General features: G+C 42.1%; 1 protein-coding gene across 2 annotated transcripts; it reads right to left on the bottom strand.

Moving 5' to 3' along the window:
- Positions 1-9,224: 9,224 nt before the first annotated feature.
- LOC117153181 (transmembrane reductase CYB561D2) lies at positions 9,225-13,611 on the bottom strand. Of its 2 annotated transcripts, none has more exons than XM_033326951.2 (3): positions 13,422-13,611; positions 11,738-12,002; positions 9,225-11,096 (listed from the first exon to the last, which is right to left on the bottom strand). In XM_033326951.2, exons 2-3 carry the CDS (start codon positions 11,987-11,989, stop codon positions 10,596-10,598), a joined length of 753 nt encoding a protein of 250 aa, XP_033182842.1. In that variant the 5' UTR covers positions 11,990-12,002; positions 13,422-13,611; the 3' UTR covers positions 9,225-10,595. The 2 variants fall into 2 exon arrangements, with proteins under 2 accessions (XP_033182842.1, XP_076478831.1); XM_076622716.1 differs by lacking the exon at positions 13,422-13,611 and adding an exon at positions 12,237-12,966.
- Between the last annotated feature and the right edge of the window lie 5,724 nt (positions 13,612-19,335).

Below are 19,335 nucleotides of genomic sequence, written 5' to 3'. Positions count from 1 at the left end.
GCTGAATATAATTTATTTTCGTTGCGTTGTCAACTTTCCAAGAAATTAACAAATTAATTGGCAGCCTTTGAAGCATTAGATAAACTACATGCTTCTTATGGCGCTCGATTAAAGCAGTTTAGCAATAACGATATTTTGATTATGTAGCTATTACCTAGCAATGCTGTAGCAGCTCTTCGCCGACGCCACGAGGATCGATAAGAATGCTTATCGCAACCGACGCTCGATTCAATCGGTTATTACAAAAGAACTAAAAGAACAGTAGTGGAATTAAAGGTTAAAAACGCGATTGAAATTGGTTCCTCTGTGCCCCAGTCATGCTTCCCTTTCATAGATAAAAACAGAAAGAACAGTAACCTAAGCGTCGATAATCGAAGAAGATTATCAGAAAGGGTAGAACAAACCTAGTAAATTATGTATACAATATCGTGAAGTGTTTTACAAGAATTAAAATTTTCAATTATTCTTTAATCCTATCCATCTTATGTGCAAGAACAACCACAGATTAATAACAAAAATCTTTTTCCACTGGAGAAATAAATAAAAAAAATTGCTCGCCTTATCGTGATGGTTTAGCATAAAAAATATTCGATCCGGAAGATTCTCATAGGTCTAAGTGCGCGAAGTTTTAATCAGGCTCGTTAGAAATCGGGCCAGTTGAGCTCGGTATATTATCCGGCGCGACACGTGGAACGTGTTTCTCGTCCATCTTAGGTGAATTTCCGGAAGAAATTTCGAGCCCCTAATGCGGCCACTAAGCCCAGCCCGCTCGTCAACGAGGATAATTCTACGAGGTACCTGGCTGGTGTCGGCAAATGACTCTGGTCGCTAGCTCGATGACCTTATCGACCGGGCTGGGATTGACCCACGCCTCGTCAGCCTTTTACTGACGAACCGTGATAAGCCCTGATTGTTATATACGGCGAACGAGGTGGTTCATGCCACCACGAGCTAGAACAAATTCGTTTTGGATGCCCCTTGGGCCGCGTCATCCACTTAAGGTGGCCGTCCGACATCGATCGACGTTTCACAAAAATTTGCGCACCTGATCTGGCTTAAGAAAATGGATAAAGACATACGATGGTTAGTATATTAGACATACTTGTGTATATATATACGTTATATCTACATATCTGTATGTGTGTATGTATAATGAACGTGGGTGGCATGAAAATAGCTCGATGTTCGTCTCAACCGAACCGTGCATTTTTCAAAATCAGCGGCCTTTCATTATTACCGATATATGCAAAAAAGGAGATGAAGTAGCGGAGGAACAGAATGATAGAGGGGAAAAAAGGGTAAAAAAAGCAATCAAAAAATGTGACTGCGACTACTATATCAGGAGCGTGTATGAAAAATGTAAATTTACACTGGCGTGTTGTAACGGCCGATTCGTTGGACGACGGAAGGGAAAATTTTAGTGCAAACGTATCTAATTGCACACAACCGTGCGCGAACGTGGCTAACGTAATTGCGGTAAAACATGCATTTAAAAGCCTTTAAATATTGAACGTTCTCCTGATGAATATTTGAAGGTACGAAGGGCCTGATACACACAGCCGATCGTATGTGAAGTTTGTCGTCCGCCATTCTACAGGAAAGATAAAAACTCATGCACGATTGGATGATTTATTCTGTGAAATACACGAAGATTGCATGCTCGCTTTTCCACGTGATAACAGCGTCACGTGGAGTTGGCTACGATTGACGAACATTACTCGTGGTTCCTTCAACGTCGAACGCCAGAATATCTTTACCTGGCTGAAGCAGATATGTTTCCGGAGCTAGATTAGATTTCCTCGTCGGATTCAGGTGTAAAATGGTTTTTGACGCGTCTACCTTATGACAAGTTCGCGGTGCTATGCATACAATGTCAATCTCGTCTCCGTTGAAAGATTATACGCTGCCTAGCACGGATATAACGACTTTGACGAAACAACGAGATGATCCACTGCAAGATAGGTGTACACGTATACATATACATATATATCCTATCCTCTCGAGACCTCGAGTACGTAAAATGCATTTTAAAGAAATATTTATGCGGTTGGCCACGTACGTTGTTTGACGTCGCTGTACGAGCTTGATCTTCAAGAAGAAAAACGTCCTATTTGAAACACGATGTATCGTTAAAGCTACGGAACAGATACAAAAAAGAGTGCTCGATAATATTACATTTCGCTCGTTTATATTATTCATTCGTTTATCGAATAGCATAGTTACGATTTCCACGGAAATCCAGAGATTACGAGTTAATACGACACGAATTCTTTGTGCGAAACAAAAAGATACCATCGAACTTGAGAAACGAACGGTCGATATCTTCCGTTACATACTTGCAAGTACCTGGAGCGACCTTTTTCAATCGCCAACCGATGCATCTATCTGCCGCGAAACGTACATTCTTTATGAAACGCTGGCAAACCGAGCGGCGGCAGAAATAAAAATGGAACAACCGGGATCGATATCGAGCTTGTTAATGCTTATATCTGGTCTTATACAAAAATAATTCCCGCTGAAACAAAGGCAATACGCGTGGGGCGTGGACGGCGATTGGTGGGTTGAAGCGGGGCTGGATAAATTGGATTTTCAACGTTGCAAAAATGTAAAGAGGGACGAGAAAAATTCGATTTGAAGCGCGACTAGGTGGTCGCCGTTGCATCGACGTCGCGGTATCGGCAATCATTATCGCCACTTTACTCGGTCGTACGATGTCGGATCGCGGGAAAAAATTTAAGAGGAAAGTTTGCTTTTACCGTAGACTTTATCGGGTAGCATCTACTTTATCCCGGTTTCAACCGAACCGGATACGAAAATGCGAACTAATCTCACTGGAAGCAGATACCTTTAAATAAATGTCTTCCTGTAAATGTATCTGGAAAATTATACGCGGCTGTGATCCCATCAACGTTCGCTTCGAGCGATGAATGCTTTCTGGAATGGAAGCTTTTTTAATAAAGACTTAGCCCCGGTGTCGAACGATGGAAATTCCTTTTTCCATCCACTCCACAACGTTCGTGAAGCTACACAAAAGGTGCACACGAGCTGACGTTGGATCGGATCGTGAACGGTATCTTGAACCGCAGACGATCGTAGAAACGCAGCTCGTTCTGATAACACAGTGGCGTACAACCACGAAGAGGCCGACTCTTTCATGAAAGAGGGGAAACAAACCGTGGTTTGCAAGGTAATTCGTTCCCGATCCGATCGATTACGAGATTCGTCGAGTTCAGGTGTATATCGGGTAACCAAGATCTCCCACGTTGTAACCTCGCGTAACGATCTATCCGTTCAAACGTTGACAAGAGAAAAAGAGAGAGAATCGTTCCGCAATTTCTGCTTACTTCTGCACCGAATGCAGTCACCTCGTTTGTGGGGTTACGCTATCATCTCGTTGCCATCGAAGTCTGTGTGTTTCGAAACGAAGTCTGTCTGTCATCGATTTTATCCTTTATCGTAAATTACATCGTCAAAAGGATACCCGAATCACGAGCTGGAGATTTCAAAGTGGAAGTTCATTCCGCGAGCACGTTAGGGGGAGGAGAATGGAAAATGGGATAAGTTGGATCAATGCGAAAGGAATATCTGACGAATATCGCGCGCCACGTGAAAACTACTGTGAAAAGGTAAGTTACTTAAGAAGAAAGATGCTCAGATGCTTCCCGTAGTTCGACCTACGAGTTCTCGATTCCTTTGCTTGATTACATAAGGCTGAACTTAAGGCAGAGTCAACGAAATTCCAAGTATAAGGGAGTAAAGGGAGTGTCGACGTTTTAAGACCGCGGGAAGAAGAATTTTTCGTCGCCTCCGTATATACCTGTACGTGGAAACTTTCGGAGGACCGAATTTAAAGTTGGAGAACTACGTCGATCGTTGAGTCTGTGTTCGATCTTTAAACGATACGGCCGGCGCGGTGTTAAAGTTGCTTTTCTTCTTACGTAAATGAACATCGCCGCGAGAAGTTTATCGAATTCGTGTTTTTCTCCTTTATTTTTCTTCTCGGTTTTTTTCCTTCCATTTTCTTCATTGGCTCGTGTGACCATCGAGGATAAACTCACGACTCGGTAAAGATCATCGAAAGAGAAAGAGTCACGATCGTTTGTATAACTACGCGTTCTTCTTCTTACGGTTTTCCCCGATCGGATCATTTTTCCTCGTGTATCGCTATCGTTGCGTTTTCGTTGTGTCGTTATCAGAGCGTTCCGGGAATCCCAACCTACGCTCTCCGAGATATTACTTGTTGATATTGTGGATATAACGATTCCACGAAGAGGAAATCGCTGGTTTGACGTAGAGACCAACTCGCTACAATACGTAGCTGTTCCTCCTCTCTTTTTTCCCTCTGCTTTCATCGAACCGTCGTAAATGATTTACAATTGTATTTCGAGAAGGATTCGTTGAACGAAAGCTACCAATAATTTATTCGTTGAAATATGGATGATTTTATCGTAATTTGCGAACCGTTTAGCCGGACAAATTTGAACGAACGTGACTGACAAATTGGTGGCGTGGTCGGGAGTCCGGCGAGAAGAAGGGCCAGCGCGCGTATGGATTCCTATGAATTTGAACGAACAAAACGAATATCCGGTATAACAAAGTCACACTGGACACCCTCTACACGTACCATTCTACAAAAGAATTACACCCTGGCTCGAATGATTTATATATCCTATTTCCTGTAGTTAAATCAATTTCTCTGCCGTTAGAGCGGAAAGAGAGCCGAAATATTCGTCCTGCGCAAACAGAGAACGAAATCACGAATGAAAATAACCAACGGTTCCTCCATATACTAGTAAAACGAAACAGCAGATAAATGCGTTCCCAAGTCCGTCCGAACGGCTCGTGTTTAATGAGTTTAAAATCTGGCGTTGACCCAAAATCATCCTCTTCTTCCTCCATGGCCGCGTTTCATATTAATGGCACGCACGTTTCACGAGATACGTTTCACGCGATAACGCGTTTCTGTCAGTATTATACAAACAATCGCTACAAAATTTACCTTACACAATGGGCAATTAAAAATTATACTTATCTCACGGAAATCATACTTTACAAGTATCATCGCTTTACAGTTCAACGTGTTCCATGTCGTGTTAACCATTCTGATTTATTCAAACACAAAATCCATGTACGAAGCAACGTTCTACCAATAAAACGATACAGAGCGAGACGAAACTCCTCGACATCTCGTCCATCTATCAACTTCATCGGCTAAAAATTTCACGAAGGTGTTCAAAGCGAGTCGATATTCCCTTTCTAGTTGGCGGTATGCATCGACCTTTTCCTTCGATTGGCGTAACTTCCATTAGCAGCGACGTAGGCAGACCAAAATGAAACACGACCGTTTCACTTGACGGGCGACGCTATCATGTCGGTGGACATCCGACAACTTGCGTTCCCGCGGACATAATTCAATGGCGCGCACAATCGCAGCCAGCGGCACTACCCGCGTAATCTTGCGTGTACGCGTCGCGCGATATCAGCTTGAAATAGAGTCGTCGTCGTTCCCGAACATCGAGGTTCCCTTTTTCAACCAACGATTTCACAATGGACTGTGTATACGGTCGTGCCGTTTTCACCGAACGAATGGGCGCACGCTTTCGTTCGCAGCTTTTGATTTACATTAATTGATTCGCAGGCTCGATACCTGTGGCCTCGTGGATGAATGATAACCACGACGAGATTCGATCCGAGCATGCATATGTATAATTCCAGTCTGAATCCAGTAGAAGCACGATCGAGAGGAGAATATCGGTCAGAGGGAAAAGGGACGATTTACGAGGAAAAAATGAAACTACCAGCGGTCGCGGGTAATATCGCATCGCTTTTCGCATAGAATAAAAGCGCGTTTATTAACCCTGGTCATGACATATGCTAATTAAGAGGATAATGAATATATTGTCGAGCGCGAAAGTTAAAAGACCGCCGATTCGATATTATCCGCTCGTTGTTCCCGGTATGCTTAATTAACAATGTCATTGTACTCGTTTGCAAAACGGTGTTACCCGGAATGTAATTGCCAGTTTGCTTCTTTCTTCCTTCCATCCCTCTGTATTCCTGTCTCTGTCCGCCACTCTATTCGTGGCATAGTTCCTTCTTGTTTTAATTAAATCCCTCCCGTTCAGCTACTCTTCGGGAATTTAAATATTTCATCGAGGATTACACGATCCTGCCGCCGGTGAAACGAATATCCTAAAATACAGTCCTCGGGTTATCTATATCCAAAACCGCACTTATTGGAGGGAACGTCTAGCCAAAACCGATGAGAAATTTGCTATCGTTAATTCCCATTTTGCTCGTACTAGGATTAACAGTGTCCGTTGCTTGGTCAATTTCGCGGCCAGCCATCGAACAAGACAGAACAAGAAAGAAAAAAAAGAAAGATTGAAATAGAGGGAGAGGAAGAAATCGAACTCGAACCCCATAGAATTTTCAAATCGTTATTATTGTACGTGAGCAAGGTCTTGCTATGGTTGGTTCGGTAGAGAAAGGAGACACAACACGCAGTTACATTCAATCGAGCGTAACTGGCGTGGAATTTCGCGGTAGAGAACTCCATGCAGCGGTGTCGTACGTGCGAGGTAACTTTGTTTCGACCGCCACTTCGTTGTCGGATACGTATTATAAAAGTTCCCGGTCGATTTTCGTTGACCGCGAACCTACGTGCATATACGCGTCAGATGGTGATCTACGGGGTAATCAAACTTTCCGGTAGCAAGTTTGCTCGCCTAAAAAATGAACGAAATTATTCCATGTTTTGGTTGCTTTTTTTCACTCTTCCCTATTTTAGACACTTTTAAAGAAAGTTTCAAAGTTTTTGAACACGATGGAGTATCTTGCTTTATGATTTCTTTTTTTCATTTTATATCTACACGTGGTAGAGTTTCATATTCTCTTTTGCGGTATTACGACAGAGGAAACTATGAAAACGCTATACGAAGATTAAAGTGGAATTTTATTACTAGACCGATTCGCATTTATCACGTTTTAATCGACCGATTCTCTGTTATAGAGTTATAATGTGTCGATATAATTAACGATTAAAGAGAAGTTCGGAAAGCGATTAGTCTAGCTTACGCAATAAACGTGGAAGCAAAGCAACGGTGTACCATTAATCTCGGTCAATCTTCGGCGGAACGTCGTTTTGGTACTATATCTCTTAAACGTAATCTCGCGCTCTTCCTCGATACTGTGCGCTAAGAGGGATTAGGAAAGTCGCAGTTTGAAGCATCGACACGCAATTAAAGATCACCCTGTATTCGACCCTAACCGTATTCGCCCTGTGCAACGTTATCAGCACCTACGTTACAATTTTCCATTCCAATGCCGAGCTGCGATCGTCGAATCGACGATGTGCAGGCTGCGTGCAACTAAACAATGCATCCTGCTGCCAACCCTGGATGGCCGTAAATGCATCAGCATAAATCGACCATTCGATGGATCCATCGAGTGGCCCAAAAAAAAAAGGAAGCACTAAATTGGAGGCAGGAACAAAAGCACGGGTGAATATCATCTATTTTTTCTTTTTGTTCTGGTTTTTTCTTTTTAGGAAGTGAATGGTAGCAGGAGAGAAACTGTGAATTAAGGCAAGGCAAGAGGAGAATCCGTGCGTGCAGTAATAATGGAGAAACGTGTGTGGCAATGGCAACTGCGCTCCCACAGACGACCATTCAAATTTGCACGTAAAAAGCGCGTCGAATTGCCTTCGTTTTTCTTTTTTCCCACCGTTTTTGCTTTAACTCCATTTTCCAGTGGAAATGATTCCGGTCCGCGAGATCGTCATGAGACACCGCAGCGTCCCTCTTTTTCGTCGTTAATTCGTGATTAATTCGCCAAAGCTCGGCGTTTCGGTGGTCAAGCGTTTAAAATAGGTTTCGCTGAACTTTTTCCACAGTTCCTCCATGGACTCGTTATCCCTTTTCATTTCCCTTCCTTCTCTTTATTCGTTGCCCACCCCCTTCGTTTTTTAATTTTTTAGGCTTCGGTTCGTGTAATCCTAAGCACGGGTCGATACGGATGAAAGATCACGAAGAAAGACACGTTGAAAATGAGCGACCAGCTGGTCTTAATATGAAAAATTCAAACGTCTGCACGAATTTAACGCACGCCCTGTGAATATTTAATGCGTTATAAGTTGACGGCGAGATGTGAATTATTCATACAATAGATGAACTCCAGTTAACGGAGTTTAAGCTACATGCGTACACGTATATACATACCTTGCAGTTGCTTGAATATTGTTAATATTTATAGTAAACTTACACGGGCTAAAGTATCTGGACCGTGGCGCTGTTTTCACACAGGATTTTAAAAGCTTTATTTCATTTTCCGCCGGTACAAACGTACGATATGTAATTCTAATTAAATTTTTACATATTTTAAAATACATCGCGTGACTACAGCTGCGTTGCATTCGTCTCGTTGTGTTCTCGAAAAAATACAGTCTTGCGTTGTTTTTTAAATCGCTATTTTACCAAACAAAAAACATCGTTCGAAAAATCTGCGTCGTTTATTTAGCGTGTAACGAATTAATAAAGAGGCGAGGTCGAATAATTTCACGGTTTAACGAACTAATTCGAATCAATCGACGGGCGCAAACAATAACGATAACGAACTGTAGCGATTAATAATTCCATCAAATCCGTATACTTTCGTATTTATTCAGCTCTTTAATTCTTTTCGATATGTTTTATTTTGCAGTACTTTTTGTTAGTTTAAAACAATCCGAGAGCTCCGAGCAAATGTACAATTGCGATAATCAGTATGATGATTTAATCCAACACCGTGACCAATTAACACGGGAACACGAACGATGGCACGTCGCAAAAAATCAAGAAAATAGTATGGATTTTTTGTTTCTTTTTTGCAGAGAGCATGAAACGCGAAAAGGGAAATTACTTGGTGTAAAGCGTCCAAATATTTCACGTCACGTTCAGCCACGCTAGAATACAAATGTTTTCTAACGAATGATATCGGGAACGTAACGAGTTTCAATTTAAATAATTTTCAAGAAAGGTTTTCGCTAAGTACTCGAAACAACGATTCTCGAACGAATCTAAATGGGCGATGATTAATAAAAAAGGATCCGAAGCTTTCCAACGATACTCCACGTGGAGATTAGATCGCATCGATTGCCAGAAGACAAACGTTTCGTATTAAATTAACGTTCCTCGGATCACATTTATCAAACGAAATCTCCTTTTCTTTTTTAATTTTTATCTGTCCCTCCCCCCCCCCCCCCGCCCCGCCTTTCCCGATGAAATAGAAAGATAAAACTAGTCAATGATGACAATAGGGAAGAGTCGCAAATCTCCTAATTAATGCGTTCACGTTTGGCTCGGGCAAACGTCGTTCGCGTATTTGCTCAAACACGAATATGCATCTGCATGTTTGCAGCGTATATACGGGAAACATGCATCCCCGAGGAAGCGTCGTCTGCGTCTTCCAATATGGCAATCAGGTGCCACGCGCGAATAAATATTCGTTACAGACGAGAATTTCGTTAGACGTTTCTCGCGATCGGTAACGACGAGCCAACTAAATATACAGACACGTGCATATGTCGCGTCGACGGAACCAACGTTTTTTTAAATGATTTCTGAAACGGCAGTTTTATCGAGTTTATCGTGTGCCAACGTACGCGTTAATTACGACTCTGGGATTATACGTTCGAAGAGAATATTACGCATAAATACAATATTACATTTAAATGACATTTATACGTGTCAATTGAATTTTTTTAATCGTGTAGCAGTATTTGGAAACTATATATTTACGTCAACCAGGAAAAGAAGCGAAACAAAAAAAAAAAAAAAATGTAAAACACAAGTTCAGACTCGCTATTGAATAAGTTTGGCTTCATTTATCAAATATAAATAACGAAGATTATTTTCTTGAAATAATTAAAACAAAGACGAACGAGGACTATAGTATTTCACTACGATATTCCAGGATTTATCGAATTGCCTTTATCGTCGATTGACAGATAACAGTCAGCAGCATATGGTTCAATGAATAATCCACTTTGCGTCAATGCAAGAAGAACGATTTTGATATGATTCAATGGAAGAATTATCATGCAACGCCAATCGTCTTGTTCGTGAAATAGAAATGCGTTTGAGCTGTAACTGCTTTTGAATCGCCGTATAAACGGCGATTGAACCGCACCGTGATGATGCATACGTTGGAAATATCGCAGCGTAATGACTTTATATAATTGAACTTTGATTACACGATGGGATCGCGTCATTCGTTAACGCAATACCTATTTTCCAACGAACGTTGTGTAATTTCCCCATATCGCTTAAGAATCGAATTATGTTTACTCGTCGATCACGTTCGCCTAACTAAAGGAAAATAAAAAAAATACATTCGCATTTTTTCTTTCGATTCAAAACCTTCTACCATTTGGATCGGTGTTTTTTCAGATACTTATAAGTTTTTAAAAAAAAACATGATAAAGATAATAAGACAATAAAATCTCTCAACGTTTACTTTAAGTCTTAGAAATGAAGCAACACCAATCTACAATAGACGTGTCGATAATCTAATCAATCAATTTATCAATATTGACACCTCGAATTCTATTGATCGAATTATCTAAATAGTTTTACGAACTGTTGGAAAAGAGTCGGAAGGGCTTTCCTTGCCGAAAGCACAACGATCATAATACTAACGATTATACAGATCAACCTTGCGTCCACTTTTGACGAAATATTCATCGTTCTGAATTTCCAATAGCCTAAACATTGTGATGCCATACCGATCGCGAAACACGATAAACCTAAGAAGTTGTGGCCAAATTTAATCGTTATCGGTCTTATTACTTTTCGGAGTTTCGTGGCGACAAAAACAGGATAGCCGGTCACAGTTAAAAAGATCATTATGATTAGAGACGTGATGCCTAGGATCGCGTGATTGGACTTGAAGTGTACTTTTTTCACTCGGTACATTAGCACGACACCGGCAATGATGCAAATCAGGCCAAGTAGCTGCAGAATCCAGTGCAGGTGTTTCTTTGTGCGGTGCGTAAAATATCTCGTCAAGATGTTGTCACCAGCGAGCACGACAATAGCCTCCGACATCAGCAGGACGTACTGAAAAGGGTAAGATCGAGTCGTCAGCGATCACGGAAGCTGCAATCGTTGGACAAAGTCGTTAGAACTTCTTTAGCCACTTTGGTTAGCCACGGTATCTCTCCCCTCGGGGAACAGAACTAGTTTGGAATAGGCGAACTTGGAAGGTCCCGTAGCTGAATTTGGATTTCGTTGTTATCGTGCGAGATGCGAGATGTGTGTAAGTGGGAAATAAATGGCGCAATCTGAATCGAGTGTAATCGTCACGGAGAACATTCTTGGGCAAGGTTGCCCACGAAACTTCTGTTCTGTGGTTCTTTCTATTTTTTGCCCTCTGTTTATGCGTTTCTTTTGCCTCGTGGCCAACCAAAACAGCTTTTTCCTTCTTTTGAACGATTAAACCGCGAAAGTCCAAAGTTCTTTCCTTCGTTCAATTTCATGGTTTACGTAGACCTGGTCTACGGTTGTTTTGAAATTTCTGTTCGCTCGTTCCACGCTCCTTTGCCGGAAAAAGACGTCGAAAGACGAAGGGAATGAATGTAATCCGAAAAAGGGGTAATCTCGGATTAAATGGAGGATGTTTTGGATCGACGAACAGAGGAGGGTGAAGATAAAAAAGAAAATAGTTCGAAAAATATTTGAATATTCGTCGAGATACATACCCCGACAGTGCAGAGGGTCGTATGATTGAAGACACTGTGAGCCACCGAGTAATACAGGGTGAACGCTGTCAGACAAACGATGAGTATATGGTTAACGAGGTCAACTATGGTAACGCACGTGCTCCATGCGCTTCGTTTCGTGTCAGAGGTTTCGAAATTCGAGGAACTATCCGGAAATTCCGAGGACGACGAGACATCGACTTTTGTTTGGCCCAACTGGAACGACGTTGCGTTTATTCCTTCTTCTTCCATGCTTTCAAAATATCTGCAAGTTTACAACAATTACGAAGTTCTCTCTATATATATATATGAGGAAGAATTTTATAGCACGGCACTCCACGTAATGACTTGTTTGAATCGAATACATTCCATTCTACAACTAAGTAACTGTTCATTTGATTAAATTAATGTCAGGTTATTATACCGTTTTAATCATCTGTCTTAATAACTCTGTTTAATATTCCAAGTGTCTTACTATTTGAATTGCAATTTTTCTTGCCTTTCTGATATTTCCTATCGTACTAAATCGATGTCGTATTGTGTCAGATAGGGGAGGAATCTCTTCGGCTAATTTCTTGACGGTGCACATAATCAGAGAAATCCCTTTGCCATATCCCTTGCCGGTGCGAAGTTCTTTACCACATGGCTCGAAAATATTTAGCAAATGGCGAAGGAGTTGGCCGAGCAACAATAGTAATTACTAGGTTAAGTAATTGCTATATAAGGGGAATTACAAAGGGGACTGGCTTGTATTTGTGTTTGAAGTGATTACATCTGGGAGCACGATGGTACTGACCCCTTTAAAATCGGGCCACTGATCGAAAGAAACGGAAATGAGTTCGTTGATCCCGACGTTCCGTAGGAAACGAAAATGTAAAAGGCCATATGACGTGGAGAATAGAAATTCAGCATATAATTGATTTAGCGATGCAATCGGATCGATGGGATGGCTTTATTGCGATCGGACTCGAATATATATTTGCCGTGAGCAGCTGGGATGTTCAGGGAGAAGAGAATAGACATAGACGATCGTTCTGTTCTCACGGAAACAAAGACAGAAAAGAAAAGTTCGCTTCGTTCCAACGTGATTTTCTTTTTTCATCCAAGCCGCCATAATCTCTTCGAAGCGAAGTGAATAAAACAAACAAGTTTCTTTTTCCACCGAAAGACAAGAGTATACGGTTCCCGACTATACAATATCAACGGCCGCGTTGCGTTTTTATTTTCCACTTATTTTATCCACAATGTAGTTCGTTAGGGCGAGCTCCGTTCGCCTCGACTTTTCGTTCGTCTAGAAAACGCTGGCTGTCCGCGACGACTCGGCTTCTTTTTTCTTACACGAGCGAACCTTACGTACTGCGAACCTTGGAAAATTGTTTTGTTCGTTGGTTTATTAGACTGAGAATCGCGTCTTGCCGGATAATCAAGAGTCCTGGATGACGAACAACCGGAGATTTACCGAATACGATCGTTTAATCGAATCGTGCGAAATTCTCTCTCGAGTTGGCGGCCGAGGGCGACGATTACTCCGTCTCGTGTCCATAGTAGAGACCGGGGAAACACGAGACCAGAGGATGCGGGGGTGGTTGGAAAAAAATTTCAACGTAGCAGTCGGTGCAGGGAAGCCGGATCCAGTAGCGAAAAAACGAGATTTTGTAGAATTTTAAACGACTCGTTAACTCACCAAACAACCCCGTTCTCCTTCGCCCGAAATTACGTGAATTCTTCTTAAATTATAGCCGCACTGATTGCCGCGCACACCCTTCGCACACTTTCAACCGCTCAGATACGCGTTTCTATTTCGCGGAGCGTAAACATCGATGACGATCCAAGTGCGACCGCTTTCATACTAATTGCGAACATCCTTTAATCGAGCGGAATATTCTGTTGCTGTGATATTGAACATTTCTTTCTTTCGTTCGTTCTTTCGTTTCTCTTTCTCACTCACTCGCAATGATGTGTATCGTAATGATGATCACGTGGCCGCGATTCTCAATAATTGAAAGCATCGTACTGCTACGTGACGCTGATAATCGGATGTCACTCGTACGTGGCAGTTGGCTGCTGAAGTTTTACTTTTTATCTCCTTCTTTCTCCTTCTCTTCGTGGCCAACGATCTCCGGCTTTGCTCCCTTCACATTGTCCTCGAAAAGTTTATTCTCACGCGTCAGGTGCGACCGAAAGGCGCGCATCGGAATTCTCCAATGCAAATCGGGCGCAATTTCGTCGAATCAGATTATCGAATTTAGATTCGATTGAAACGGGAAATAGAATTACGCGAAAAGTTCCGATCGATCGGCCGGCCAGCCTTTAATTGAGATTAATCCGGGTTCTTCCGCGCGCAATTTTCGAAGTGGTCAGCCCACTGTAGTTGCCATAGTCAAAAATACAGTTCCGTATATATACGTTGTAACAATTTTATTTCCAACCAATCAATCGATCGGTAGTTATATTCGCTCGCGGTCCGCGCGGTACATGTGCAGTTCGCTCGACGACTTGGGGAAAACCTGGTGATAATTTACTTTGGTAATAATTACACTGATTACGCGGAGATGAATTATTTGAACAGTGGTCCGGTAAAAATGAAAACAATGACTCAACGGTGGAAAACGTGTAACGAGCGAATTAATTCACGTGGATCGCGTGCTAGCGTGTTATTTGCCTCTATTCACGAACCGTCCGTGTTATCTCAAAAACATCTGTCTATTGTTTGAAAATGTACGGAGCTTCGATTCATGCTGGGTGCTTTCGTTTCGAGGAGACATTTCCTGCGTAATATCGCTGCCATGATTCGCGAATTCCTGAAAACGATAGAGTGAGAAATGAGGGGAATTGGATTCTTCCTACCTTTTTCCACTGGTCCTCCGCCAGAACAAATAAAAGCTAGGCAAAAATATACTTGCGTTATCTGGCTTCTACACATTACACGCTTGTCACGGTAATGAGCAATTTTGGAAAAGCAGACGGGTTGCTCAACGCAAATGTCTGTATTTAAATATAAATTATATTCTATTATTATATCCAAGCGTCACGATTTTATCTGTTACGTTAATCAAGAGACCATTAAATATAGATACTTTTTTAAAATTGTGATATTTCAAGAGCATTTGATCCAATGCAAACAACCTCTGATATTTCCACTAATAATGCTGTTTTCCCGATAATAAAATCTCCTGTTTATATCTGTCTTCTTTTTATCTTAATTCGTATAACGAACATTTCGTATCGTAGTAACCTAATTAGAGGTCAGATTACGTAATAATTGGTCGACCTCTATCCTCTTCCTCTCTTACATCTTTATGCAAGAACGTAAAGGAAGCGTAGTTAATCCGATAGCGTGTACGCATTGATTGCTTTGTTGACATCGCTCCAGAACATGTAATTGCACATGACTCCTCTCACGTAGAGATAATGCTTTTGATTCTTGGGTGTGATCAAATACGTAGCTCAACTTTATCGTTAATAGATCCGATGTCGATAAAACGTTATCGATCTACGTCCCTTTTTCGACGTCGCTTTGTTCAGCCCGGAAGATCATGAAATCAGAGATGTTTCTTCTTTCTCTTCGTTGTTTTTTCTGTCCCTTTTTTATTCTTTTTAATTATCCCTTTGCGCGGTGCCTTCTTCGAAACGGAGAAGCAAAGGCAAACGGGGGAAACGAAAAGGAGAAAAGAAGGTATCAAAAAAGTGTGGAAGACACAGAAAGAGAAAGGATTGCAGGTGGAATTAATTAGCAAAGTCGTTGTGATAGAAGTTTATCAATTTTAATTACCCCTGGCTTAACGAACTCTTAATTAGAAACGGAGGCACATAATTAACATCAACGTGGAGTAATTTATTTTTATCGCCAGATAACAGCGGCGAGCATGAGAAGTGCTATGATACGAGATTTACGAACACATCCAACAACAAGTCGAGCTTTCTAAATAGTACGACGATAGCGAAGCACGTTGACTTCGAAGAAGCTTCTCTCCTCCTACGTCGTTACTCTCTCTCTCTCCCTCTCTCTCTCTCTCTCTCTCTCTCTCTCTCTCTCTCTCTCTCTCTCTTCCTTGCTAATATCTCGCAGCTGCATTAGCATTTTGAGTGGGCAACCGACATAAATTTATTCTTAGGTTTCCATTAAGTCTGGCGGACAGTTATCCCAAACAGTTTCCTCGGCCCTTCCGCTTTTACGTTTATATCGCGTCCATTTCGTTCCGAAATGAAGGCATTCCGACGGTACCTGTGAATACTTCGTAACAGTTTCCACTTTGATATACGATCGACTTAAACCATGACTGTGAATTTCGCGAATATTTCACGGCTAAAAAAATGGGACGAGAAGCATCGGATCCTATTTACGAAACAGCGTATAAATAATTTCGTCTTTACCGTCTACTGTTTTTCGCGGTTCGCATCGATTGCCCGAACAATTTCCTTGACCCGTCCCGATTTCTTTAAATACTCGAAGAAAAAAGTTCTCATGGTTCAAACAAAATACGATCAAAATACGGTTTCATTCTTATCAGAGCAAGATAATTTTTCTCCGGTCACCGATGATAGATGTTTTCTTCAAATATTTTTACCGATACCTACGGCTGATTAGAGGCTTTCGGGTTACCTGAAGGTTAACGAGTCACGTTAAAAATAGAAATGTCGAAAAGGTAGGATATTACTACGTTACCGATCGTTACTAACGCTAGGGGTTGGTATACTCACAAAGGGCGCGTTGCCTGTATTATCGGCCGAATCCCACCCTTATTTCCCTGGATAGAGCGAGGCAACATATCCTGTTGTGCTTCCAGATGTCAGCATCTTCTCGATCAGGAAACGCAGTAGAAAAGGCCCGAAAGAAGTTGGCCCTTTGAAGGAGCAGAAAGAATTCTTCGACATATTCTCTCTTATTAATCAGTTAGCATCGATTCCTTATGTTTTTGCACTATATTTTCCCAACATTTTTATGTTTACAGATGCAGTGACAATTATGTCACAAAGGTATTTATAAAAGGCATTATAAAAGGTTGCCAGTCATTATGTTAGCTCGTCGTAACGCCATGGATTTCTTTGACAACGTTTCGTTGAAATGTTTGACAAAGGAGAGCCAAACACAGGTAACCTCGAATGTAATCGCCTTAGCCGATATTACCGGATGTCGTGCCAGGTTCTATAGTACATATTTGCCACACGTAATGATAATCCCATAATGCAAGGATCTGTTGGAAACGGCTCAAATACCACAAATGTCGAATATCTTCCGCTTGACATGGTCCAAAATCACATTCCTCATTTGCTTCATCGTCGATCTTACATATATTGCATGTCTTTGGCGTAAGGACGAGTGTGTATCGAAGCGAACAAAAATTTATACGTGTCCCTGAGATTCGACGAGGATCGATAATGGTTTTGTACCTCTGCTTAGTGGAGCGGATCGAACAAGACGTTCAAGAATTCTCCTGCGCTCTTCGATAAAACCAGGGCGCTCTATTGACCAAAATTTAATGAGGTTCGAAAATTTCTCGTGACGTTCGCTCGGTGTATAAAAATAAATTTTATAAACGACGATACGTGATTAGAGTACACTCTTTTCAGACATCTCCAGCGACGAATTAACCACTCCAAGTGCAACCTACAGAGAAGTACGAGAACTGAAGACCCAGTCATCAAACGACCACAAAAGGGACACAGGAGACAGGTGACACTCGAGGCAAAAATTAATCGCAAGTCTGCGCGCGTGTCACAATAAACAAATGGTAATACAATGAAACCGTTTTGCAAGAGAGAAAATCGTCAAAGATATTTACATATTTACAAAGAAATAGAAGGAGTAAAGTAGAATAAGATAGAGAGAGACAGAGAGAGAGAGAGAGAGAGAGAGAAGTACCGAGTGGAAGAGGGAACAGTTTCAATTTGCATGATGGCCGTGTGGCTTCGTCAGGATAACTGTAATCTCTCTCGACGTCACGAGAGAAGAGCAAATTTTATCGCAGCCATCCAGAATCGCAGTCAGACGGAAAGACAACCAGGGACCGGAGGTCCTGGAAGGCTTTTGCCAAAGGGGCAAAAGCTCAACCTTTCATATCCATGTTTGCACTGGGCGAAAGCAGCAGCCAGGAGGTACGGAAGCCAGAGTCCGCAAGGACGGAAGTAAGTATACATTCGGCCTTTACCTCTCTGTATCAACCTACAGACCTGCCGACCTGTCTGCCTACCAACCTTTTCAAGGCGTAATTAAATGGCGGCATGCCGCTACGCGACCTTTTCGCGAGTGTGCCTCGGTTGTCTGCGTGTAAACGTGCAATGGAAACGGAAGCACACCGACGGGGCTGAGAAAAGTGCGTTTAATTCCATTTGAATCACACGACCGTGCCGAGAGGAAGAGAGAGGACGAGTGGTGTCGGACCGTGTGGTTTCCCGTTCACTGGAGAATCGACGGACATGTAAGATCTCGTTCAGCCTCTTTCATTCGTTTCCACAGAGATCCGGTGACAAACCGATGTCAAACTCGTTGAGACGGAGCGTCGCTCGAGATTAAACCGGCGCAGCGATGCCATCGTCACACCTGTTTGCTACGAGATCCTTCGTTGCTTCGCACGGCTCTGAAGGCCCGTACGAGATATCGTGCCATCCTTCGCGATAATACGTCAGTTACAGAACGATCAAAGAACAATCTCGCTTCACTTAAGATCAAGCTGGTCTACGAGACATTGAGACGAACGATCGATCGAATCGATGCTCGTTGCAAGGTTTCTCAAGCTTCGTCACTTTTACGTTTGACGTCTAATTAATGATTAATCGCAATTAATTGCGTGTAATTTCTATTTGTATATGACAAGAAAACGTTCGTCAGCAAGAAACTGTTTATTATCTTCAAAGGAGCGAATCTAATATCCACTCGCGTTATATTTCTCTTGAAACGATGAAAATGGATCAGAATGGTGACGAATCCTTCGTTCCTTTCGACAGAGAATTCGATGAAAAGGAAGACGAAAAGAGAGAAAGAGAGAGAGAGAGGGAAAAAAGAAAAAGAACTCTCTTTTCATTTTTCCGCGTGCCCCTCCTGTCTTCACCTCTGGAAGCAAAACCGATACGGATCCCCACGAGGAGAACTCGAAACATTAAAGAAAGCGCGCGGTTGTTAATGCAAAAATGCAAAGGTATACAATATGACGGGGTCATTATTTGAAAAGTACAGTTGAGCTTCGGCTGGGCCGGGGAGTTGTTTGAGTAATAAAGAGCGAAAGGTTCGCAGGGGCTGTGAGGACCTCGACATCGCAGCCATGCCTTTGATCAACTTACCGGCGTTTCCCCCGACTAAACGCGCGCTGATCTCCCATGAATATGGAGAATCCGTCAGCCGAGATTACACCGACTGTCGACTACGTCATCTAATTGTCGTCTTTTAAGCCTCAGGTGCGATATCGTCGTCGTGCTGCCACCAAATTTCTCGGGCAACGTCATCCGATGCAATCAGATTCGCCCGTAACGATCGATCAATCCCGATCTAGCCGAATTTCGCTTTATCTCCTCTTGCTTCGATTCGCAACAGAATTCAACCGATTTTACGAGTTACGGTGTACGAATTTTTCGAAAAATAGATCAAAGAGCCCAGTTAGTGC

The sequence above is a fragment of the Bombus vancouverensis genome, chromosome 11 (assembly GCF_051014615.1).
Source record: "Bombus vancouverensis nearcticus chromosome 11, iyBomVanc1_principal, whole genome shotgun sequence".
In the NCBI taxonomy this organism is placed as follows: domain Eukaryota; kingdom Metazoa; phylum Arthropoda; class Insecta; order Hymenoptera; family Apidae; genus Bombus; species Bombus vancouverensis.
The sequence above is the reverse complement of the archived record's forward strand: the minus strand, read 5'-3'. Positions and strand labels throughout refer to the sequence as shown.